General features: G+C 41.2%; 1 protein-coding gene across 5 annotated transcripts in view; it reads right to left on the reverse strand.

The window, feature by feature from the left end:
* Positions 1–17,430: 17,430 nt before the first annotated feature.
* The window catches only part of oxr1a (oxidation resistance 1a), a 184,097-nt gene continuing 174,408 nt past the window's right edge, over positions 17,431–27,119 (reverse strand). For all 5 annotated transcript variants that reach the window (XM_054740517.2, XM_054740518.2, XM_054740516.2 and 2 more), the window contains 4 exons: positions 24,612–24,764; positions 24,442–24,537; positions 23,559–23,632; positions 17,431–23,452 (listed from right to left, as the gene is read on the reverse strand). In XM_054740517.2, the coding sequence (XP_054596492.1) occupies positions 23,317–23,452; positions 23,559–23,632; positions 24,442–24,537; positions 24,612–24,764 (459 nt within the window). In that variant the 3' untranslated portion in view covers positions 17,431–23,316. The remainder of the gene's footprint in view (positions 23,453–23,558; positions 23,633–24,441; positions 24,538–24,611; positions 24,765–27,119) is intronic.

The raw sequence follows: 27,119 nt of genomic DNA on the forward strand, positions 1-27,119 counted from the left end.
GGTACAACTTAATAATTTCACCTTTTTTCTACACTAAAACCTGTGTCTTTCAAATTACTCCCAAAAATTAAGTCAACATTTTCCAAACAATTTTTTTGAGTTTGGTCAACTAACTATTATTTTAAGTAGGTACAACTTAATAATTTCACCTTTTTTCTACACTAAAACCTGTGAGTTTTAAATTATTCAAAAAATAATTAAGGCAGCATTTCCCAAACAAATTTTTAAAGTTTGTTAAACTTACTATTTGGACTATGGAAAAATTAATAATTTCATTATTTTATATGAACTGAAACCTTTCTTTGATGTTATTCTAAAAAATAAACCAAAAATTGAAATTATTTAGATTTAATTCAACTTTTCAATACTGAAACAGTTTTTAAAATGTAAAGAGTAAATAATGATAAATACTGTGAAGCTGTAAATAGTCCACTTTCAACATTTATTTTTCCTAAATCATTGAAACAGTGGCATTGAAGTAAATACTAACAAGTATTTGTAAATTTTAAATCTTACAACTTTTGTAAAGATTTTTACAAGCCATACACATATAACTGTAAAACATTTACATCACAGTAAAAACAGGAACAGTGTGAGACCTATGCTCACAAAACTCATTCTGTCAATGACAACATGAAGCATTTTCCACCAGAAAATCTGGAAGCATTTTGATCGAAAAATACATGAACACATTTGCATAAAGTATAGCTGAACCTCTCAAAATTTATAGTGTTTTGTTGTTAATATATACTTGACATTTCACTTTAAAGTACAAGTCATTTAACAAGTAATTTTCTAAGTGTTATCCAAACTACTTTTAAACAGAACCCGTCTCAGCTTAAAAAAACTGTCACATGACAACCCAGAGCAATATCTGGAACAATTGCCTTTTGTCATTGACAAACACATTTTAATATTGAACGAACACAACAGACCTGCTGTTCAGAAGTGTAGGGGCCACACTCAAGTTGGCTGCCTAGGTCAGAAGTTTGTTTTTCAGTCATGTACCTGGAGCTTGGTTTTGGGCGGAGTGTATCAAGACCCACAAGAAGTCTCTGAAAAACTTCAAACGTTTTGACAAGTTTGGTAGGATATTGGAGGTTCAGGGCGTATGTCAGATCAAGAAGCATGCTGCATGCTTTGGCTAGACTGCCAAGATTAGTGAGCACCGGCACTCCCTCGATTATTCCTACAGCATCTGGATCATGGCAAATGTAGATCATCATGCTGCGCAGTTTTAGGTCCTCATGCACACTGGTCTCTGGGCTTCCCTTAATGACAAACAAAGACAATGGCAAAACATCAATTAAAAAAATTAACACAAATACCAAAATCATCAGTTCCTGACTTTTTAGCCAGAATTATTTTTGTCTCAGTAACATTAATTTCTATGACATTTTTAATGCAAATGCAGCATGACTTGAAGAGCTAATATTAAATAAATTTAAAAAAGCTTTAAATTGTATGTGTTCATCTACATCAGCGGTACTCAATAGGTGGCCCACGGGCCACATCTGGCCCGCGAGCCCTTTCTTTGTGGCCCCCCGAACCTTTCACACCCAAGGATCCAATCAGTTCTGTTATTTTCCTCATTTGCACTGACTGAGATAACGGCGCAGTGTGCGTGGCTCTGGTGTTTATCAGGTTTAATGTTTCTGTTTGCAACTATCTTCACAAGAAGGCAAAACAGTTAAATGACAGGGTTCGCACGGACGGGATATTTCCCGTATTTGATTGTTTATTTTGACAGAGAAATCTCAAGCCTACAGATGCGCTGACATTTTTATCGTTACGCACATCGTGGAGGTAGCTACATCAATCAGGAAAAGATTCCCATCAGAACATTTGAGATGGACACTGAGCTCAGCGCAGCTCACTGTCAGCGCATGCGTATGGTGAACAGCAAGCTGAAGATGTGTAGATCGGAGGCTTGGAGCGCATCGCAGAACCAGAACCATGCAGGAAGATTCAGTGTTTTCTAAACCCGGTCTCTGAGAGACTCGTCACTTAGAAAATGTTCCCTGATTATGAATCTTTGGCTTAATAGCGCTTGTTCCTGTCTCCAACACTACGATGCATCCATGAGCCTGTCTGAGGAACAGTCCAGAACCTCACATCCTCTTCAGCTCAGAAAGCGCCTAGAGACATTTGATTACGCACAAGCAGATGACCTGTTCAGGTTTACATAGACAATCTTTACATTTAGAATTGGCTACAGATAAAAAATGAATGCAGTAAAATAAAATACATTGTAATTAAATATTCATTAATTATTTTACAAGCAGAGAGCCGCATCAGATGGATGAAAGAGACGCATGCGGCTCCAGAGCCGCGAGTTGCCGACCCCTGGCCTAGTGGGAGAGTGTCTGCCCTGGAACTTGGAGATAGAGGTTTGATTTCTGGTCAGGTCATACCAAAGACTTTAAAAATGGTACCGAGCTCCCTGCTTGACACTCAGCTTTAATGGGTTGGATTGGGGAGTTAAACTACCAAATAGTTACCGAGCGCAGCCACTGCTGCAGCTCACCACTCCCCTTCATCGGGATGGGTCAAATGCGGAGATAAATTTCACCAGTGTGGGATGATGGCTATGGAATTTGAAATGTAATTCAACATCAACAGTCAGTAACATAGATGAGTTTTTTGGTTTAAATGTTTCTCTAATATGTATATTTATTAGGACTGTAATGTGCTGGGTTCTTCCTTTGTTGCTGGAGTTCCCTGCACACGTTCCGCAGCTGTTTCTCACCAGTATAAGATGATGGAGGGCTGTAGTTTTGTTGTGCCGTTCGTGTCAGGTGGCCAAGCAAAGCCTGGCTTATAAAGTGCTGGGAGAAATCCTGCAAATGTACGACTGAGAAGGGAAAGGTTTACAATTACAACATGGCATTGTTGTGCCTAAAGAGTTCACTGAACGATTTGTAAACTTGTTTATTTTGTTGTAAACGTAAACTTAACTTGCTCGTATATTTGACCAATCAACGTTAAAGTGAGCTTGTTAACGTGAACAGTGATTCCCCATAACTCACTGGATATTTGTCAAATCAGAGCAGACACACAGATGCTTTTGCACACATCAGTGTTTCCCTTACATAGGCTGAATTTCAGTGCTCAATCATCCTGGAGTTTATACTTTGTGGATGTTTATTAAAACAACTATGCAAAACTAGGGTAGCCTATTTTTATTACTCATCAAATCCAGTTTGTGCAACAGATTGATTCAATCTTGGCCCTAATAATTTACTTACATAGTAGTCCGAGATGAGCTCCTGTCCACTCTCTCCCATGTACTCAATGAGGCATCTCAGAGTTACGTCTCTCTTCTGCACAGTGGAGACATTTGTGTCCTAAAGTTAATGAAAAAGTCATTAAATTAATTAAAATTCTGACAACAGAAAAAAAGTATTTTTGACACACTACCCACAATTTTTTGATACATATACACATTCAAACAAAATGTGTGTAGTGGTATTTCCCAGTAAAAGGTTGATATCAATAGAAAAGGTCTAACATAATTTAGACTTAGCATTATTTTTATTAATTTTTGTTTACATCAAATTGCTTTCTTTTGCACCTGCGATCTTATGAAGTAAGAAAGGAACTTTTGATTTAGCATTATTAACTAAGCTTCCATACAATACATCAGTTTAAAAAACATCATGACAACTTACCAAAGTACTGCACAGAAAGACAAAAAAGTAACATAAATGTAGACGACAAAAAACATGACAGCGAGTAAAAAAACAAACAAACAAAAAAAAGCATCATAATAACCAAATTTCCACAGAAAGAAGCAGAGCATCGAAAAACAGCCACACATAAGCAAAAAGTTATAAATAAGTAGAGATCACTGACCTAAAGCAAAATGGTTGAAATATAACTTCGTTATGGATTTAGACCAAGCAAGCAATCAAGTCCGCTGCACATATGTGTACATTCCAAAAATTGTGGCTGGCAAACAAGAAAGTCCTTGCCCCACACAATTTAGATCACATCTATTGCTGGCACGATTAGTCAATTCGTCACGATGACAACAAAATAAAATTAAACAAAGTAGTCGACTACAAATTTAATAGTCGACGTTTATTCTATGAGCGCCTTTTTAAAAAAATACAATTTATTTTGGTTTTTGGTGCCTACCTCCCTTTACTGTGTAGCATTTGTATTAACAGGTTAGAAAGTTATTTAAAGTTGTTTGATAAGCTATCATCTTGTCTTTATTATTAGATGGCACATAACTGATCATACTTCAAACTACTAGCTAATGATGGCTATGTTAAACATCCTTGTGGAAAAAGCTATACTTTTTTGCATGACGTGATTAGTCGACTAATCTGCAGACCTCAGTAGTTGAGAGCAATGTATGGGGTTAGATGCTCAGACAGGTGGACTGTTCAGGGCTTTGAAACCAAAGTTAAAACTTCAAACTAACATGAATACAGATTACTTAATGTAATACCATGATTTTTTAACTCACCTGTATCAGTTCCATCAATAAGTTCTTGATGCGCTGACCAACTGCTCCTCCCTTGGCACTGAACAAATCCAGGAGCTTTGGAGTACATTTATCCAGCTAAGACATGAATGTAGACTGTAGAGGAACAGCAGTGCACCTTTGGAACTCTGCATTTATCTATAAAAATGCAAATGATTATCAGTAAATGCTTTAAACTAAGTAGTTAAAGAACAGAAATAAAACATGAATAATCTGAACAAACAATAAAAGAACTGAGTCACTTATATCTTTAAGTACATCACCTTCAGAGTTTGTTAAAAAAAAAGAGTATTATGGTTTAAATGTTACATATTGGCCAAACTGATGGCATAAACCCCTTAAAAATGATTGAATTACACAGAATTATTTCAATTGAGGTGAGCAAAACAGTGACACGTGAATAAAAAAACACAACACTTGTGAATTACCTCGTGAATTTTAAATGAAGATGTCTATTAACATTTTCTTGTTTATAATTCATCAGAATCAGGTGTTGTGCACTGTAGTTGTGCCATAAATTGATTGATATTTTATTTTTGCTATTTATTTTCATTCCATCTTTACTTAAGGATTTTATCTGCCATTAAATGGCCCACGCGGTGGGAACCTGTTCTCCGGAGAGAGCAGCCATCTTTGGAGGCACTTGTTCACTGTTGAGTCACAGGTTGGAGGGAGATTGAGGGAGAGTGAAGAGTACATTGACTCCTTCAGTTTATGACCTCGCCAGGCCTAAGTCCACCAATCCAAAGATGGGAGGGTAGGTCAGGTTTTCACATCATTTGTCTGCATTCCTTTGTGGGGGATTTTTCTTCTCGCAGCTCAAGGCTACCAGAGCGCCAGATTCAGATGAGAAGAATTGTTTAGGTCTGGCAGACATAATTTTCTCTCTGCCTTTCAGTCTAACTGATCATTCCAGTCCCTCAGTGAGTCCAATTTTTGGGTTTAAACTTGCCCATACCATGCATTGACTTTTGCCAAGATCACATCCATTTTGCGCACTTACACTGGGATCGCAGCTAGAACCTCTAGCTTACGATTCACCTCGAGTAACGTCCAAGTCTAAGCAGCTTGCACACAGAGACTTTACATGGGTACGGGGTGCCCTTCAATCGCTCCCATCTTTCCAATTTTCCAGAATATGAGAAATTCTCCCACTCCAACCAGAAGATAGTAATTATCAGCCCAAAAATCCACACATCCACAGGGAATCAGGCTGGCTGAGTGAAGCAGTAGTCGGAGCCGGGGCGCAGACACAGGTGTCAGAGATGAGACGACAGCAGCAGCTCAGCCAGTTTCTCATGGGCAAAAAAAAAGAGAAAGGAAATGTGAGTTGGTAATAAGGATAATTGTATTTCTGGTCAAATGTTAGACTGGCTGACAAATGTAAACATATTGCTAGTGTAACATCACAAAATGGCATGATTTTGAGATCCCATGGGTCAAATTCACAGCCAGGTCAACTTAGCCCTGGCTATGACACAACCTACAATAATTTCCACTCAGGAGACTGGAAGTCTGCACGTAGTCCCTTTAATCAGAGCCTGCTTCCTCACACAAGCTGGACTGCAGCTCTGAGAGATTATAAGATAAACAATAACATTCTCTCCTACCAAGGTCCCCTTTACAGAATAACTCATAAAATAAACTCCTTTATTCCCAGATGAAAGAAGAAAGCAGATTTTATAATTAAAAATAATCATTGAATGAACTTTTTTTTTGCTACTTATAATAATTATAATGACATCTTTCATTAATCTGTGCTTAATGATATGTTTAGCATGTTTACTGGATGAGGTCATAACATTTGCACTCACACAAAGACAGAGTAAAGTTAAGTTAACGCATGACACAGTTAACCTTTTGCCCAGATTCATTGTCTCCAGATCAAAGAGTGTGTGTTTCTGAGATGCCTGGTAATATCTTCAAACTTGTCAACTTTTGGTTGGCTATTCAATATAACATCAATCTATTAAAAGTAGTTTACTCTGGTTTTTCCTTCAGTTCGAACAGTTCAACAGTTCTAGAGGAAAAGCTTTAGACCGGCCATCTGAGCAAACCTCTTTAAAGAGCAAGTAACGTCTAAATAAACTTTTTTTTTGCTGATGAACTGTATAAATGAGTGTCTTAATAGTGTTTTAAAATGTGTGTATTCATTATTTTAGCATTTTGGTGCATTTTCTTTAAAAATTAAAAATTCTGCCTAAATACCACAGTATAGCGCCACCTTCAGCTTAAAACAGAGTTTGAGTCATTTTGAATAAATTTTAGCTAATGGCTAAAGAGTAAGATACTACGTAAACCAGTAGAGTACTACGTAGCAGCTCTGTGTCAAAGTTATAAAGCATCGAGAGTCTCGGCCACGCCTTGTGGCGAGTTGGGAGTTGGATTTGCAAGCGAGTGTAGGAGGTTAGCCGTAGTTCAGCAGTAGCATATAGCATTAGCATATCCTAGTCTTTAGCATAGCTTTTAGTGTTATACATACTTATTTAGTGTTAGCTTGGCTGTTGGATATTGTAATTTAGTTAGTGTTTGGCTGTTAGTGTTATTAGGAAAGTAGTTCGGGTTTAGTGCTAGTATGGTGTTAGTATGGTGAGAAGGTGTGGAGTAGTGTGGTTGCGGTGGCTCTGTGGGGTTGCACTCCTTTCCGCTGGACTTAGAAATTAGGTGCCAGTGATTGCGCGCAATTGGTGTCTGGAAAACAGTCAGCTCCTGCCTGGTGCTGTAGTTTGCAACCAGCATTTTACCCGCGATTCCTTCGCCAACATGATGGAGTTTGAACTGGGTTATTCTGCACGTCTCCGTTTTAAGAGTGAGGCCGTGCCCACCATGGATCTTCCGCGATTTAGATGCAGCCCACCGACTCTGCTCCCCCACCATGGCGGGCTCCAGTCTGAGGTGAGTGAGCTAAATGAAAATGTTAACATCTTCTAAAGACAATTCCCTACCTAAATGCAAAGTTTGAGAGACGTGATTCACTTCATTTAGCTAATATCAGCCTGCACTGCCTTCGGGCAGATTTGTCAAGTTCACAAAATGTGGAACGGGATGTAAGGTTAGAATCAGCGGCGAATCGGAACATATCTCGAAGCCCTGGCCGACGAAATGGCCCACATGACTATTACTGTCAGGCTCGGAGAAAATTCGGGTTGTTTTTGTGTCAGTCGGTAATTCTGCAACAGTAACTCTAACGCAGCACTAGTTGACAGACAGCATTACAGCGTGAAATCCAGCACAGCGTGACCCGATTCTGTGAGGAATTCTGTTCAGGAGGTCACATTTCAGGCTCTCTTCACATCATATGTGACTGACTTTTACGTATAATAACATCACACACAAGGAATGTTATAAAGTGCCTAAATAGGACAGTTTCTTTTGTATATTATCTGACTTTATAAACCAACAACAATGTGCTTCAATTTTTTTTCAGGCTAAATCTACCCAAGACACTGGCTGTCAGACTGATTTAGTAGTCTTCAAGAATGCACTTGTCCAGGCAGACGTGAAGCCTTACCAGCGTAGCAAAGGTGAATTATTTTTAATAATCTTCTATGTAAACATTTTATTATCACCTTCTAGTTTTAATTAGTTTTACAGATTATTGTTACACGTGATTTTATGCTCTTTTAAACATTTATAAATGTGCTGCTTCTTTGTTTTTACATAGCCACCCAGAATATAGCTCACAGCCACAGTTTGTCTGGTGACCCACGGGGACCATGATGGAAATTCATCTTCCAGAAAGTCTCAGAGCAGCGGCCACACCCCTGAAAAGACCAAGATGTGAGGTGTCTGCTCTTGATTCCAGCTTCCACCTCAGTGACAGTGCAAGCTCAGTGAACTGTTCAAGGTAAAAAAAATTAAAACATTTCAGAATTTTTAAGATATTAAAAATAAGTATGTGATTACATCATGACATCATGAAGGAGGCTACCGATTCTGCCCCTGTGACACTTGGTGGTGACGTGTGAGCTGATTCACCTGGTAAATAACTTCTACATTAAATATTTTGTTATTTGCTATCAAAAGTAAATTAACTAATAACCTGCATTATTGCAGGACACTCAGCAAAATATGGACTCTACACCATGAGGCAGGCACACGTTAATACTCTATAAGAGCACATAAGGTGAGCAACACCACATATTATTATTATTGTACACTGTCCTGGATTTGTTTTCTTTCTGCATCTCATCATTAGCCTGGCTGATCACCTGATAACTCATGTCATCTGGTTATGACAGCATGAGGATGTCCTCACACACCTGTAACCTATCAGCTCATCTGGCAGAATAGAGAGAGAAGAGACAACACCACATCTCCTGTTCCTGGAAAGCCTTCAGCCATCCTTCGATGACTGAGAACCTCCATCAGCTCTGTCTCCTGTCTGCCTACAATTATTATAATAGAATTTTTTTGACAAGTTTTTTGTGCTGCCAAATATCTCATTTAGATTCCAGTTTTGATATTTTAATGGATATTTATAAATTACATTAATTGAATTATCACATTGTTGCATGTTTAACTAGCTCTATTGTGATGAATTAAACTAGCACCTCACTGTTAAAAGCTCGTTTTAATTTCAAGCATGTTTAAATATTTACGGACATGAACAAAAACAGGAAATATATAAATTGAGATTTATTTAATTAATATAACAAATAAGGGGCTCCTGGAGAGCTGCTATCAGCACGTTTCAGTGGTTTTCCTGCTTTAACAGGTTAGATTAGCTGTTAAGCAGCTCAGCCATTTGTTGCTGATTAAAACCAGGTGTGTTGAAGCAGATAAATCTCTAAAACATGCTGAATACTAGCTCTCTAGGGCCGTGGAACCTCCTCCACTTCTAATAACTGCTCAGAGTGAAGGGAGCTAGCATCGTCTCGTTACCCATCGTCTTCGTCACTGCCGCGGCTCCGCCCTCTCGGTCCGCCAGGCAACGCCTACTAATGTTGCAGTTTTTAAAATTGATACGTGGGTGGAGAAGGACTCTGAGGCACACTTGACCCGCTCTTTAACCAGCAAGGATTTTGACATGTCTGCCAAAACCTTTTTAAACCTTTTTCGCACTTGTGAAGCTGAGAACACAAAGATGGTACCTGCAGTACAAAGCTGATGCAAAAACTCCTTTAGAGTTCATTTTAAGACGCTCGGTTTCATCTATCGTTGTGACCCGAAAACATCTCAGGACTGATTTGGTCGCATCGAGGTTTCTCTACGAACCACGTGCATTGTGGTCGTCGGCTCCTTGACATCTCGGATCCAAACGGGGTCTCCAGAACGGGTGAGGTAGAACACATGCGAGATAGCGTCTGTATGTGGTTTTGATAATAACAACTTTATAGCTTAACGCAAACCAAATTCTTTTATGTCCAGAACTCAGCTCTCTGAGAAACGGAGATTCTGACTCCATTACATTATATTCACACATATGTTCCAGACACCATCCTTTAATTTGCATCCACTCACATTAAATAATAGTTTAAACAATTTGTCAAGTCTTAATTGTTTGTAGAATAAATTGTTATTTTTATAAACCTGACTGCTTCTTGAATAAAAACGAAGTGTGTACAATCCCTTAATGAATAAAAAAATCTTAGAATCTTCTGACTAAAACAAATAAAGACCAGGCAAGGCGATGTTCTATATTTAAATAAGAGTATCACAGCTTATTGGTCACAAGTGGTGTTAATAATATATATAGCTCTTCAAGCAATTTACATAACCCAACATACTATTTATTAACATTACACTAGGCAGCATTAAACATTAAATAACATCACTAGTCAACAAAAAATGGTGAATTTTACAGTAACAGACAAAAACTATTTGACACAAAATAAATTAAAAAGTAGAATCTCACATAAAAATGGAGTTTGTAAGAGAGATTGTTGCTTGTTTTTGACATTCTCATCAAATTTTATTTTTGAACCTTATTCATGTCACTTTTTTCATATAAGAGATCAGAGGAAGTTCCGCAGGAAAATGATGGTGAGACAGGGAGAGCCAGACCTGCTGAGGTGCAGGTAGGTGCTACAGTGAGATGGTTTTAGGTGGCTGTTAGAGATTTAATGTATTTTACTGTTTTAAATGTTCTTTAAGTAATCTTGTAGTGAAGTAAGCCACAGCAGCAACGGGTCAGATCCCAGCGAGCCGGAACACCAAGCGGCAGTAGAATCCGAAGACGAATCATAGGCCAACCCAGGAATCGAGGATCGTCGACGAAACTCAGCAGAGGAGAGAAAGCACAACACGGCACTTCAATGTAGACACAACAAGAAGGTGTCTGATGTAAATCAATAAAGAAAAAGAAACCTGGCACTACAGTATGTGTACCTGGATGTACTATGTGAAGCAAATTATGTGAACAGAGTTCAAGTGAAGAAATGAATGCAATACACTACGTGTACTGGAAAAAGTGGTGCAAAAAAGAATAAAGTAACAAAACCCTATACTATATGTATGGGCGAAATAGTATCACTTTACTAAGCAAAACTTTTATCAAAATGAGGGCAAAAATGGTTGTAGCCCATAATGGTAAATTAACAAAGTTAATCATAAAGTTTCAAAACTTAATCAACTGTAAGTAAAATAATATAAAAATATAGATATATATGAGTGTCAAAGAGCACTAAAAATGTAAATCAGTGAAGTTAGTAATCAACCTATATGTGAATGTACCCATGAGGAATTAAGATTAGTGAAAATAAAAACAAATTTGGATAACAGCAAGATGTGGAATAAACCCTTTAACTTTTAACTTACTGATTACCTGACTTCAGGAACCCACAGCATGACCATCTCAACTCACCCAAGTCTGCACGTCATGTATAAACGGGAAAGACAACCATGCTTACACACCAACATAGACAAACTTGTGTAACTCGAAATAGAGCACTATGGAACCGATGAGTCTGGGCAATAGAAATCACTCCACTTTCGAAGTTCTAACTGAAGACGCAGGAGGTGCAAGCGGAGGAACAGGACCGGCCGGCACAGGCGGAGGCACCTGGGCGGCCGGTGCTTCACGAACACCAGTCCCTCCGACCACCACCAGCAGGCAACGTGGGTTAAGTGTCTTGCCCAAGGACACAATGACAGCGACAGATTGAGCGGGGCTCGACCATGCAACCTTCCGATTACGGGGCGAGCGCTTAACTCCACAACAGACTTATTCTCACCAGGATCCAAGTAATATAGAGAGACCTCACCTACATGGACCGTAGTACTATGTGGAACTGTTACCCAGAGAGTTTGAGAAGGAAACACAACATGTGTGGACACACCATGACGCTCATAGAAAACATCAGCTTCACGAGCAGGGGTATTAACTAACCAACGGTCACCAACAACAGCAGCAGTAGTTTGAACAACATGCGAACGTGGGGTTACAGTCATAGGACATTTTGAATCACCTGACAACTCATCAATGCCACACACACCAGTGGCACCGCAACGCAGAAAAGGTGTACCTGGACACAAGAAGTGTAGGCCACGCGTGAGAGAACACAAGCGCAGGTCCGGGATTAACCGGACGTGCGGCATGTCCTCATGGTACGCGACAACCGGAGGCGTATGTAACCTGACATGAGTGTCGTCAACCCAGTTACCTACATTTACCACATCTCTAAATCTACAGATGTCATCTGGAGACACAATAGGTAAGGTGATGATGAAGGCTAGCTCTCTAGCATCTGGATTGACACTTAACGGGATAGCACTGGCCAATGAGAAAGCCAAGTGAGTCTGAAGGGCCATCGGGTCCCTCGAGTTCACACGAGAAATCGCAGACCGGACCATGGCCAGGGACATGAGGAACGGAGGGATCCTCCCCATGAGGAGGGTATCGATCGAAGTGCTCACGTCCCGACCATAGTTGGACAGGCAAGTGGTCAGCATCTGTGTATGAGCATAGTCAACATTCACAAAGGAATGTAACTCATTCACAGCGGAAGTTGTTTTATGCAAAATGTCGCCATGAGTGTTGAGTACCAGCATAGTCCGTTGTTCAGACGTGCCCAGCTGTCTCAAGGCGCGGAGTCCTATGACGTGACCCTGTGCAGCTATAGCCATGCAGACCTGCTCCCAGAGAGAGCTGGACATGATGGTGAAATCTTAACCGGAGTCCAAGACACCCTCACAGTCCAGCGCCCCCTCCAGGGTCACCAGAATGTAAGGTTTATCAGTAGGACCTTTACGGATGATACTGCAGAGAACCCATCGTGGAAGTCTGTTCGGTGAGTTAGGCTGGCCAGGTCTGGTGGCAGGTTATGTGGGTGCTAGAGGACTAGCGCTGATGGAAGCGACCACACCAGACCTCGCCGAGGTCTCAGGTGTCAGTGTATGCATCGTTGTGTCAGGCTCCACCTCTGCAGGACCTGCTTCCACAACTGAGCCACAAGCAGGTTGAGGATGTGCTACCGCAGAGATGCACAGAACCGACTCACGTTCTGTTGAATCTTTCAACTGGTCAAGAAGTGCGGCACCCAGAGCGTGAATTTTTCCAGGAGATCGGCTCCCAGAATCAGTTCTCCGCCTTGGGGCAGGACTGTAGTCCTTGCGAGCACTACGCGGTGAGTTTCAGCCAGAAGGAGCGCGGCTCTCACCTGAGCGAGGCGAATCTCTCCTGGAGGAGTATGATGAACCCCCCTTTTCTTTACAAGAAACACAATGTTTATCGCGACCGAGTCGTGGTGACTTAGGGTCCCCTCCGTCCGAGGTCTGTTTGAATTCTGAGGCTTGTTATTTGGAAAGCCTTTTGGCTTGGAGTTGCTATTAGAATTCTGGGCCTGTTGTTTAGACCCATTGTTGCAGTTATCATTTTTACGAGTCCCTGATGCAGTCCCTACGAGTCGCAGCGTGGAAGGGTCTGCCCCCACCGCCAGAGCCGAAGGAGCGTGCAAACTCTTATTTGAGTCTTTAAACCGCCTGAATGCACAACTCGTCATTCTCCTGAGCTCATCCATGGGTGTGGTTTTAATGTCTACCGTACCCATGTATGGCTATACTGAGCATGTAGATTCTCAAGGAAAATCTCCTTGAAACCTTTTTCCTCTTCCATCCCGTCCTTACATTCCGTACCAAAGTATGCGTCGAAGAGGCATAGATAGAAGGCTTGTGGGTCTTCAGCACGACCCTGGTTGACTGACAAAGCTAACTGTACACCAGCCTCCTTAGCATCGTAAGTGTACTCTTTCCGAATTGCAGCTTCCAGCCTGTCGTAATCATTTGCGATTGCATTACGCTTGCGATTGATGAACGAACCCACAACATCAGAGGTTAACCTTATTAAAAAGATCTTGTCCTCCAAGGTCATTCCCGGTCATCGCTGAAAGTGATGCCGGAGGTCACTCAGGTATGTGTCAACCGGGTATGAATTACCTGGTCGAGGGTTGAACTTCTTGACACTACAGGACATCCTGTAGATGTCAGCCATAGACAAGTTGAGTTCAGTTGGGCTGGCTGGAAAGCTGGTACAACCATCGCAGCAGCACCAGCAGGTGCAGCAGGAGGGTATTGTTGTGCAGCTGGAAATTGTGGCTGGGCTGCAGGCACATATGGATTAGCTGGAGGTGGAAATTGATAAGCTTGTGGTGGATATTGATGAGCTGGAGGTGGAGCAAAATGAGTTGGAGGTGGAGCAAATGGAGAAGGTGGAGGAGGTGATGGAGTTGGAGCAGGTTGAGATGGGGCTGTAGCAGGTTGAGACCGGTGGAGTAAAGGGGTCCCCCTTTCTCCTTTGAGTGCAGAAATCTGCAATTTTAAATCCTCAATTTCCATTTCTCGGTTATGTACCTGAGCTTCAGAATTAATTACATCAACCTTTAAAGCACATTTCCCATTCTCCAAGGTAGCAACTTGACTCTCCATCTGGGTCTTGTTATGCAACAAATTAACATTTTCAGTCAGGGCTTTGTTCAGCGCTTTCCGAGCATCCATCAGCTCCTTGCTGTGCTGTTCCTCGTCAAAGTCGGAACCACAGGCTCCTCCTTTTTGCTGTTGGTCAGAAATTGTATGTATTACACCTTGTGTTTCCACATGAGCAGCAATCTCTTTGTCCCAGAGATGAGCTAGTAGAACAGCAAATCCCACCAGGTTCTCTGTGCGGGCAGCTGGCTTCACTTTCTCACCTTCTTTGGGCAAATTTTCCAAGTGTATTAGCAACATACTCGTCAGATCAGTAACTGAACAATTCTGTAGGTTGTCATCAAAACTATGAGCAGTCATGCTGGTAGAACCTACACATGCTGTTACAGCGTCAATAACTTGTCTACCCACAGAGGAAAAACGCAGTTGTTCTTCCTCAGACATTATTAAAATCAAAAGTGAATTTTTGTCACAAGAATTGTAATGTACAAAGGTGCCACGGGGCGGCGACAGACGTTGCGTGGCTTGGGACCCACACAAGACGGCGGTGAGCCAAGATGGCTGCCTGTGTTTCGATTATATGGTCTAATTCTCATAGAACTGAACCGCCCAAACAACCGAACCTTCGTGAGGCATCTGCAAAGCTCACTGGAAGGACACAAACCGAGGACAATATTTTCCTGATATAGGGTTTATTACTCAAGTAAGGGTAAAAAAGTATCTGATTAGAAGGCTACTTGAGTACTGAGTATCATCTGATCTAATATTTTAAAAATGATTACACATCGAACAGACAAAATAAGAAGTTATGGGCAAATATTGGTATTTTAGAGACTAAAGGGGAAAAACGTAAACAAATAAACAACATAATTACAAAATAACACATTTTAGGCAAAATTTAGACACAAACTGAGGACAATATTTCCTGACATACAGGGTTTATTTAATTGTGTGAAAATGTAGCACGTTTAAAAAAAATACCACGATAATACCAAAAACCGTGGTAATTTTGGTCACAATAACCGTGAGGTTAAATTTTCACACCGTGACAACCCTAATACAGACCATTTTAGATTAGGTTACATTTCCTTTATTCCCAGATTATGTAGTTTGTAGCACTCATTATAATGTTGTAGAAAATTTCTGGCCAATCCACGTGATCGGTATCGGTGATCCTATCGGTGATCAGCATTCTTTGATATCGGTATCGGTAGCAAAAAACCTGATCGGTGCATCCCTAATTTACACCAGCTGGTAATACGGATGTGCCCCCTCCCGTATGCAGCCCTCTGCAGCCCACCTTCTAGCCGTCACAGATGCCCTTTCTAAAAGTTACTCACAGTGAAAACGTCAGGACTGTCATAAAATAAGGAAAAATAAGTATAATAAAATAATCAACTGAACAAAAACAGCAGTGCCAGTGCTTTCTGTTAAAAGGAAATAATGATTAAACAGCTGATTTCCTTCCTTTTCAGTTCATCAGCACATGCTTACCTGTTATGTCTCATGGGAAGGGCTCGCAAAGAATGGGTAATCGACACTTCCACACCACTGATCCTACAGCACATTTTCACACACACGCACACACACACACACGCACGCACATACACATACACAGCATAAAGCCCCAGCCTTTCCAAAGTTATATGAAAACTGAAAGAATCCCTTACCAGTAAAAAAAATAATCCTCCATGCACCCAGTGTACAGCTCCGACACGCTGCCCCACCTGTCTGTCAGGACGCCAGGTAAACACTCTTGCGCAGCTGGACACAATTGGGGCTTTTAAAGAGCCGGCATAATTACACTATCTGTCACATATATATCAGGTGGGGTCTTGGACTCCTCCCCTCTCCTGTGATTTCTTGTACTGCTACACATCTTCGCCTGCCCTCCCCCTGACACATTTGGTGTGGAGTGTGGTGCCTTGGTCTGCCTGGGTGTTTGCGGCTCGGCCGGCTTGGGGGGTGGGAGGCTGTGGGTGGGCCTGTGGGCTTACCGCTGATATCTTCCGGGACTCTGCCGGCTGCTGGTTGTGGCTTCCCGGGGCAATCCTCTGCATCTCTACAAGGGGGGCTAGGGCTTTTCCTCTGGGGCAGCTCCTGGAACTCTGGGGCTTGGAGCTCCCTCCATCTTCTACACATCTTTGGGGGCAGATCTGTGGCCCTTCACACTCTATTGGATGGTCCTATAGAGAAACCTTACATATACAAGCGTGTGTACACACACAGGTGCTCACATAAGTATGAACTTGGGCATTTTCAATACATGTCTTAAGGCTGTGGTTGGCACTAAATGCACTGTGATTTACTATCGTGTGATTTTTCAGTAAAACTGTTTTTGAGCAATGTTGATGTTGTGCATCCCCTTTTTTGTTTGTTTTTCTCTTTCTGCAGGTCTTGAAGCAGATTGATTATCCCCCCCCAAAAAAAGTTTTAAGTATCAGGCATGGCATTAAAGCAGTCACTTTTATGCTCCACCTAAGAGTAAATCTGTAAGGCATTCAGACATAATTTCTCACAGCCAGACAGGACGGGGGTGGGGTGAAGATACTCCTTCACATTGACAGGAGTGTTGAAGTGGCTTAGGCACCTGGTTAGGATGCGTCCTGGATGCCACCCTGGTGAGATTTCCTGGGCACCAGGACACCCAAAGGAAGGCCCAGGACATGCTGGAGTAATTATGTTTCTTGGCTGGCCAGGGAATGCCTTGGGATCCCTCAGGAAAAGCTGACCCAAGAGGCTGGGGAAAGGGAACTCTGGGCCTCTCTGCTTAGGCTGTTGCCCCAGTGACCTGACCCCAGATAAGCAGATGAAAATGGATGGATGAAATCACTTGAAACACGACTTTTGCATCTTTGGCCGTGCCTGCATAACGAAGGGCTGGATGGTAGTGAGCCATGAGGAGGCACAGGGTGTACTTTTAGAATTAAATAGCACTTAATACATTTATTAGCTGATTACTTTACACCCACATATGGAGAGGCAAGCTCTTGCTGTAGGAAAACCCCTTTACAGTCTCATTTATCAGGGTTGCACTAGAAAAAATTCAAAATAAAAACATCACAGAGAAATCAGACGTTCCAACAATTACTTTAGTTTTATTGGTATTTGTACAGCACTTTAACACTGCTCTGGTGAAGTTACCAGAATAATTATCCATACCTACTCTGTGATTTTTCCACATGGACATAAATTCTGTTGTGGAAGACCTGAATACAGTTGACAAAAAGACAATGAGGAAGGTCTTGTCCTGTACACAAACATCCCTTCACCTGTAATCTGTTCAGCCTCACCAAGAACGGAGGGAAACTCAATGCCTGCTGCAAAATTTTACCTCCTCCTTCCACTCAGTGGACCTCCTTTTACAACACAAGAACAAGTTCTTGTTGATATAGGTAGCAGCTAATGTTTTATTAACAGGTATGAACCAAAAAAACCCTAAAAATAAAAATTATTTGTACAGCTACTAAAATGAGAATGAAGCATCTGGCTTTGATGCCTCTACACCAGATTAAAGTGCTAGAAGCAACCTACCAATCCACACACACACACAGTGCTCAGCATTAATAAGTACACCCCACTACATTTGTCAGAAAACCTTTAGATTTCTTTTGGAATAAACCTTTTCTATGAGATACCGTAATACAAAATACTCCCACAAATGTGGGCCATTGACACGCAAAAAAGTCATTTTCCTAACAAATTCATTCAAGCCATGTTGCAAAAGTGAGTACACCCCATAGTCTTAGGGGGAAAGCCACACTTTAGACTATAAAATTTGGTAACACTTTATGAAAATGCTTTGTTATTAAACATTTATAAGTGTATTGATAGAAAAATTATTTATAAAGCTATACTAACATTTACAAATAAAAAAGTTAATAAATAAATATAAAGTGTTTAGTAAATCATTAATAAATCATTTACAAGTTATTAGGTAATATTTAAAATTCATTTTTAGAGGCTGTGATTACGTTTACACATTTTTAAACAATAACTAAACATTTACAAACACTCATTCCCCCATTTGGTAAATGGTTTATAGACTTTCTAAAGTCACAATCACCATTGATTATATGCAAGATATAATCATTTATAAATGCATTAGTGATTTATAAATAATTACCTAAATGATCTTGTCAATTTGTCAATTGATTTTGAACATAAAATCATTTAAATATTGTCCAAAAAAAAAAAAAATAAAATAAATCCACACAATTATAAACCCTTTTCAGGTTATTTTCTTTAAGTATTGTTTGGAATAAAAGAGGGTAGAGCTAAGACTGAAACTAATATTTGAATAATTAAACAACAATTTTTGATGTTTCGTTTTAATGTAACACTTCTAGGTTATACGGTCTCCTCTTGGTGTGACTTTCTGGTTCCATGACGGAAACGGGAAGCACGCTTGTTCTGCCGCTCAAAAAGATATAGTCAGCATAAGCAACAAAGGCTGGGGAAGTAAGTATAACACCCAGAAAGAAATGCCAAAATGTTACCAAAGTGTTAAAATATTTCAAACCGACAGACAAGACCGCTAACTTAGTGCTAAGCTAGCATTGTATATAGTACATATATATTGTATATTGTACATATATAGGCTCTTTGGAAAAGTGTTTGAGGTAATAGGTCCATGTTACCAAAATGATCGACCTCTCCCTAACGACTGGTGTGTTTCCAAATGCTTTTAAAAATGCCTTTACTGAGCCATTACAGGCTTAGACCCAACTGACCTCTGCTACTATAGGTCTATTTCCAAGCTTACGTTTCTTTCTAAGATTCTTGAGAAGGTGGTCTATGAACAACTGTCTACTTTCTTGAACCATAGTAGCATCCTTGAGCCATTTCAGTCAGTTTTCCATAAATACAATTCTACGGAAACAGCTTTACTGAAAGTGTCCAGTGACATTATGATGGTTGCCGATTGCGGAAAATGCATTGTTCTGGCTCTCTTGGATCTCTCTTCAGCCTTCAATACAGTTGATCATCAGTTTCTCCGATGAGACTGAAGGATCAAATAGGACTGTCAGGGACAGTTTTTCAGTGGTTCTTTTATTTATCAGAAAGTAGTTTCAGTGTTACAGCAAACCAAATGAGGTCAGAAGCGGCAGATTTGTTGCGTGGAGTGCCCCGGGGCTCTGTCCTGGGTCCAGTTCTATTCTTGCTGTATTTGACCCCTTTGGGTAAGATCATTAAAAAGGTTCAGTGACATTTCTTTCCACCTATTTGCAAATGGCATTATATTGTTCTTTTAGCAGTCTGAGCTGAGCAAATTAAATTCATCGCTCCATTGTTTAGTGGAGTTACAGAATTGGCTTACTTAAAAGCTGCAGCTAAATGCTAACAATACAGAAACTCTGGTTGTTGTCCCTGTTGATTCTATCCTGGGGATTAAACAGTTCCTGGGTGATTTAGGACAGTTCTGTGAAGCCCAGCCTTAGAAACTTAGGGGTCAGCTTCGACAGTGAAAAGTCATTTGTGCAGCACTGTAAGCGGCTAACGGTAAACTGCTTTTTGCAACTCAGGAATATCTCTAAATTTAAAACCATGGTGTCAAGAAAGGATTTGGAGCTCCTCAATCATGCTTTTGTTTCATACCTGAATGCTGGGATGGGGCTCACGGATATCCGGATGGGCTACTAGCCACACTGGAGATGCTATTCGAGTACCAAGCCTCCAAATACTCTACCTCCAGATCCCACATGGCTCTATTCACCTCACTTCTCTCGCACCCAGGCGTGGGCCGCTGCCTTGTACTTCACCAAATCACCAGCCTGTAATGACTATCTGGCCCTTGTCTCAGAAATCAGGAAGACCTTCGTTCCCCACAGTAGTGAGGTTGGTGCAAAGACCCAACTACTGAAGCTCCAACAGCGGGAGCGCTCATTCTGCCAGTACACGTCCAAGTTCAGAACCCTGGCAGCTAAAGTGAAATGGAGACGCCACTCTAAGATTGGTTTTCATGGAGAGACTGGCACCATAGATGTGCAGCACTTTGGTCGTCTGCCATGCCATTTTTAAAGAACAAGTCACCCCAAATAAACATTTTTTTGCTGATAAACTAAATAAACGAGTATCGTATCGTGCTGCAGACACATGTAGTCAATAATTTGGTACTTCAGTGCATCTTAGTTAAAATTTAAATATTCTGCCTAAAACTGGCAGTGTTGTGCCGTTGTCAGGTAAAAACTCTGCACTGTATTTTAATTTAAATCTGCCACCGCTATTGGCTAAGAGGTATGCTATGATGTAAACTGGAACATTATGATGTCACAATGCTGTCGTGAGCCTGTGTGTGTGTGTATTTGTTAGCAGCTCCGCCTTCCTGGTCTGCCAGACAACAGCATTTGTTGCATTTTTCAAACATGAAGTGAGAGTGGAGTTTGACTCTGGTAGGGGTTGACTTGCTCTTTAAATATGCTTTATAAATAAAGTTGGTATGGTGTGGGAGGAAATGGTGGGATGCGAGGCCCTCTCAACCCTGGACAAAGCCATATAGATCTAGCTCTACAGAACGATGAGCGAGTCCTGCTACGACATTGATGCAATGCCTGGATTAAGGCATGGGCTGCCATCACTAGGACTAATGCCCAGTACGCTCAGCAATACCCCCAACGTCACCATCCTGGGCCAATCTACCACCCCTGACAAGGACTGGCTTTCTACCACTCACCTCCGCCTTCTGGCCAGTTCCAGGAAATTGGCATCCCGCTTCCTTGGTCCCTACTCCTTCAAACACGTCTTCAACCCCATCATGTCGTCTGCGCCTGCTAGCTACCATCCGAATCCATCAGGTGTTCCACGTCTCACAGTACAAGCCCCAAGACACCTCACCTCTCGTGGCTTATGCCTGTGAAAGGTGCTATACAAATGAAGCTCACTCACACACACCACGCACTCGCACACACACACATTACCTAATACATTGTAAATGTTCTGAGAGGCATCCAGGCCATCCACAGAAATTAACCTCTCAACAGGAGAGTCTTCACAAAGCATGGATTGAATGGATTTGTTAGGAAAATAAACATTTTGTGTGTGCAAATTAACAAATCTTGTTTGTAACCAATGGCCCATATTTGTGGGAGTATTTTGTAGAATGGTATCTCATAGAAATGTTGATTCTGAAAAGTTTTCTGACAAACGTAGTGGGGTGTATGTATGTGTATATATGCAAGTATGTATGTGTGTGTGTATATATATATATATATATATATATATATATATGTACACACACACACACACACACACGCACACACACACACACACACACACACACACACACACACACACACACACACACACACACACACACACACACACACACATTTTTTCAACGGACCTGTTTTAACATAAATTTACAGGGTAATATACATTATATTGTAACAGCTGAAAACTCAGCACAAATATATCACTGTCACATTCAACAGCAACATATATATGATTATATAAACCATATATAATCATATACTGATATATAATTGTCATATATGCATGTGAAACAGTTAATCACATCTCAGGCTTTTCAAATAATACCCAGAGAAGCAATTGTATATCATTACGTAAAAGCTTTACAAGTTCTCCCCCTTGAAAGAGTGACAGGCGACAGCCAAAAAGCCACAACCTGCGGATTATTTGAGGTCACAGAACAAGTTATTTGCATATTCCACAAATCTATTGCAACACATTACTGTCTATGAAGAGTACAGCCAGTGTCCAAATGGGAGGAGCTGCTGTTAGCTGGATTCACAGATAAACTCACTGAACAGAACGATACAACAATGGGTGGTCTGGTTATAGTGAGGTGTTTTCAGATGGTGTACTATGATGGTGAACAACAGGACTACAACACACAATACTAAAGGTACGCCTTAGAGGACAACCCAGATCAAGACTGTAAAGATGAACCCCTTCTTCGTTATACACTACACACAGATTACTCCCTTTTCTCCCAGGAGCTGCCATCGTGTCCTGCTGCGGATGTGTTTGTATGTTCTCCACAGATCAGCAGTGTTATTGTGACACTCCATGATCAGGAATAATGGAATGTGTCATGGCTGACAGAACAGCAGGTAACACTCTACTGATTGAAAGGGGGAGGGGGGTTCCTTTAGCCCTTTGATGCATGAATTATGAAATCTTCAACCATGATTTTTTTAACCCTCCCACTGTCCTAATGGGCGTGACCCCGTGAGGAAAGTTGACCATTGAGCAGGGTTATCCCTTGGGTCCATGTGGCAGGGGTGAGGAGTGAACACCACCTCACCCCTGCCACATGGACCTCACAAGGGATAAACCATCAATCCTGATCAATGGTCAACTTTCCTCGCGGGGTCACACCCATTAGGACAGTGGGAGGGTTAAACAATTTTTATCATTCATCTTTAGGTGTGAATGAAACAAATTTCAACAAATATCTTTTGTAACATTTAATTTACAAAAAAATTATTACATGTCCACCTCTGTGGACAGTGTGCATTCTGAACATGAAATATGTTGGCTTGACTTACTGAAGTCCAAATGGAGAGGCTCAAATGCAATAATGTCTTCAACAGCTGTGCTTAATAGCAAAAAAAAAAAACTATTTTGAGTACCTGTCCACTGTAGTGACCATTATGCATCAAAGGGTTAATTTCTTTAAAGTTCTGATGTACTATCAGGACCTGTAGGGAGAGTAGTCCCAAACCTCAGCCATCTTCAGAGAAGAGCTCTGAGCCCCAGTGGGCCCCGTCTCTCACTCGAGTGACCCCCCAAACACACACACTGCAAAGACACTGCACAAGGCTGGAACAAGATACACAGAAAGATCCTTTTTCACAATGAGAAAACAAAGATCTGTAATAACTGCACTAGTAAGACACAACATGTATCCAATAGCTGACTTCCAGATGGAAGGCCATGTGATGTGCAGTTAGGTTTGAGAAGTTTCCATGGTCTTTGCCCTGTACTGACAAGCCTTGTTATTCAAAAGCCCATACTTCTATATCTTGCACATAGAAATCCTCCTTTTTTGAAAGCATGGGGTTTCCAAATGTTTTACATGAGTGGCTTCGACCATGATAAAGGTCTCCATCCAGCCAAAGGCCAAACTCACCGCTGGAAGAGAGGAAACAGAATTTAGATTAGACACAAATTAGGGAATTAGGTCCTCTTGAACTATAGTTTGTTCACGTGATCCCATAATGTGTGTATTTTTACTCACCTTCCTCCACCAAAAGCTAAGGAGTCCATATCTCCTTTAATGAAAAACATGTTGTCGCCTGTCCATTTGAACACCTGTGGAGAACAAAAAATAACTCTCCTGCATTGCTGTCACCGTCGTAGTCAGCTCGGCAGTAGCCTGTTTAATAGACACGATATCTGTCGCGACATTCTGGAGCATTTCACTCATTTTCGATATTTCTGCAAAAAGTCTTTCCAGGCTGACTGTCGCAGTCGTGGATGCTGGGTTTTCTCCCGTATCGCTGTCGTCTTCGTGGACCTGGCCTTCCGGGTACACGCTCGTGACGAGCTTTTAAAATATTTCGACAACGTCGACATAGCTTTGTAATCTTTTCAGACTAAATATCAAACATACTCAGACTCAGTACTCCCAAGGAACAATATTCCACCAGTATAGTTGCGTGTTTCAGCTAAAATCCTGTTAGTAGCATGTGCGGGGAACAGAGCTCCCTAGCTTGCGGCCATCTTGGAAGCTCTACCCGCGTGACTCCAAGTTTTGCTTTTTGAACAAAATCAGCTGTGACAGCAAACTGGAGAGCTGCAGCACTCTGTGAGCTTTTCTCAGCTGGACCTCAGATCATCCGAGACTGCGCGGGGACTGTGAAGGACTTCTATGATGGACTGCACAGTTAACTGATTTCCTTAGCGGTGAATACGTCACACCGTTCGTAGCTCTGATTGGTCCTAGTGCTGTCTAAATGCGTGAGGAGACAACCACAGGTTCTACCCCACAACAATGGGTCATAATCAGACTATATATTTACATGTTGCAAGGCTAGATCCATGTATCATAAACTCAAATAATCTTGTTGTCATTTATTCTTGAAAAACAGTGTTGTGGAGAAATATGAACAGTGCTTTACCTCAAACTCAGGATTGAACGTGAAGAGGAAGGTTTCTCCCGTGCCATAGAAGCCATCACTGACTTTAAAGGGCTCAGAAGCCAGAGCACCAAACACCTGTAGACACAAACAGAGAGGGCAATAAGGAAAGCTGATGCTGGAGGCTGATCAGCATTTCGGTTTTCTAAAACCTGGCCGTCGCTGTCCTTAATAACAAGGAGGATGGGGGTGTCCTGGCCCTGCATGGCTCTATACAGAGTCTTAATGCTCATGCCATGCTTTGATGTGCCAAAGGCTAGTGTCCAGGGATATCCAATAGTCCGTGGTGGAAGATGTCCCGCAAGCTGTTGAGAGAGAAAAAAAAAAGAATAAATTGAAACTCGGAAAGGCCACAGTCTGCATTGCTCCATTACATCTGCAGTGACATTTTAACATGGTCTAATGTTAAACCCTCCCACTGTCTTACCGGGTGACCCCTCCAGGAAAGGTTACCATTGAGCTGGGTTGACGGTTTTTCCCTTGAGGTCCACGTGGAAGGGGTGACGAGTGAGCACCACCTCACCCCTGCCACGTGGAGGGGTGGGAGGGTTAAATAACATTAAGTGACCTTGAAACGTAGAGACTGGCCCCAAGAGAAGGAGGCCCAGACCTTCCTAAGAGTGGCTTACCCTACTGCACACAGACTGGAGAATTCATTCTATTTGACAGACAGAGATGCAGACATATACAATACAATTCAATTCAAAGAAACTTTATTAATCCCAGAGGGAAATTTAACAGACAGACAGAAAGACACACACACACCTCATTAACTCATTCACTGCCATTGACAACTAAAGTCGCCATTTTAGATCCAACCGTTCACTGCCAATGACGACTAAAGTCGTCATTTGCATTTTTTTTTTACTGTTTGAGCATTGGAACGAGCCCCCGCGCTGAGAGAACAAACATCTCAGCCCTGAAGCCGATCTTCATCCGCATATGTCACAGATCACATGATCAGGAAGCAGACCATCCATGTGTTTGGAGATCGTTTTGGGCCGTTCCTGTAAAAAAAGTGAGGCGCGAACCGGAAAAGCGTCTGCCGATCACAATTTGACAACGGATTATGAAAGAACAGATAACGCTCGAAACACACGGCTTCTTCCTGATGTAAGAGGCGAGTCTCCTCTTTGTTTAGGTTGTTTTGGCATCGACATCATGCTAGCGCGCAACGTTCTGTGACTCTTAAAAAACAGTAAAAACGGTGAGAAACGCTGGCAGCGAAGGCTGTTAGCGATCAGGAAACGGCTGGCAGTGAATGAGTTAAAAGTAAGTGGCAATGTTTTGTTCACTCTGCTGTGACTCATCAGTCCCTTTGCTGTTTTATCATCGGCTAAGCCAGGGGGCAGTTCCAGCCCATTTGTCGAACACACTCTTTTAACACGGCCCCCACACACACATACACACACTAATCTACCCTGCCCCACCCCAACCGCAAGACTGTGCTTGAGCGGGGGTGCTCGGTAGAGCTGAGGAAAATAATCTAATAATTGATGCATTAAGATGCGGACATAAACAATTATGAATTTTTGAAGAAACACACCATACTTGATTGTAGCAGCTAGCTGCTAGCATTAGTCACTAGCTTGCTCCGTCTCTAAGCAGTAATTACATGTATTCTCACATGTCTGCTCAAACAGGGAACCTCTGGGTCAATGTTCAGCTCTAAACTTTGCATTTGGCTTTGTGGTTTGTATTATTTGGAGACATTTGTGTGTTTAGCGAGCGTTTAAACCATGGCTGCCGCTGACTGGAGCTTTGTTTACGCAAAACACCTCCCCCACATAGTTATTGAGAAACATCTACGGAGAGCAGTGAGGCTCATATATCGGGAAGTGTAATCCTGACTAGAGGATGCATGAGATTGGGATGCATCATGAATTTAGCTGAACATAATAGATTGTTTCTTTTGACAAGAAATAATTACTGGACGATGTGCTCCTGGGACATTGGGAAAAGTATCTCAAGCTCTCAACTGTGATATGAGAGAGAGAGAGAGAGAGACTTATTCTTATACAACTTATCTAAAAAACAAAATAAAAAAATTAAGAAGCATATCTATATAAAAATAACAATAATACAGAGAACAAATAGATTTAACATACTCAACAATAAAATTCTTGTATCATTCTATTTAATCCAGCTCATCATCATAATTATCCAATAGATGTTTTTAGTAGCTCTTCTTAAATTGATTTACCTTTACGCATTTTTTCAAATCTTCACTTAAATTGTTCTATAATACAACCCCACATAGTGTTGTACACATACTCCTCTTTGTTGTCCGAACTCTGTTTTTTGAAGTTTAATACCCCTCTTAAATTGTACCCATCGTCTTTATCATTAAACATTTTCTGTATATTACATGGAAGTAATTAATTGCTTGCCTTAAACACGATTACTGCAGTTTTAAACTTTATCAGATCAATACATTTTAACACTTGTAATTCTAAAAACAGTTTTGTTGTTTGTTCCCTATATCCCACATTATATACTATCCTTATTGCTCGTTTTTGCAGTATGGATAATGATTGCATTTTTCATCGCTAATTGAGGAGAATAAGAATAATCTAAAATTTCTTTTCAGTACAGTTGCCAAACTTGCACAGAATCATACCTCTGAACCATCTATTCCCTTAGCCCTCAGCAGTAACATC

The sequence above is a fragment of the Nothobranchius furzeri genome, chromosome 5 (assembly GCF_043380555.1).
Source record: "Nothobranchius furzeri strain GRZ-AD chromosome 5, NfurGRZ-RIMD1, whole genome shotgun sequence".
NCBI lineage: Eukaryota > Metazoa > Chordata > Actinopteri > Cyprinodontiformes > Nothobranchiidae > Nothobranchius > Nothobranchius furzeri.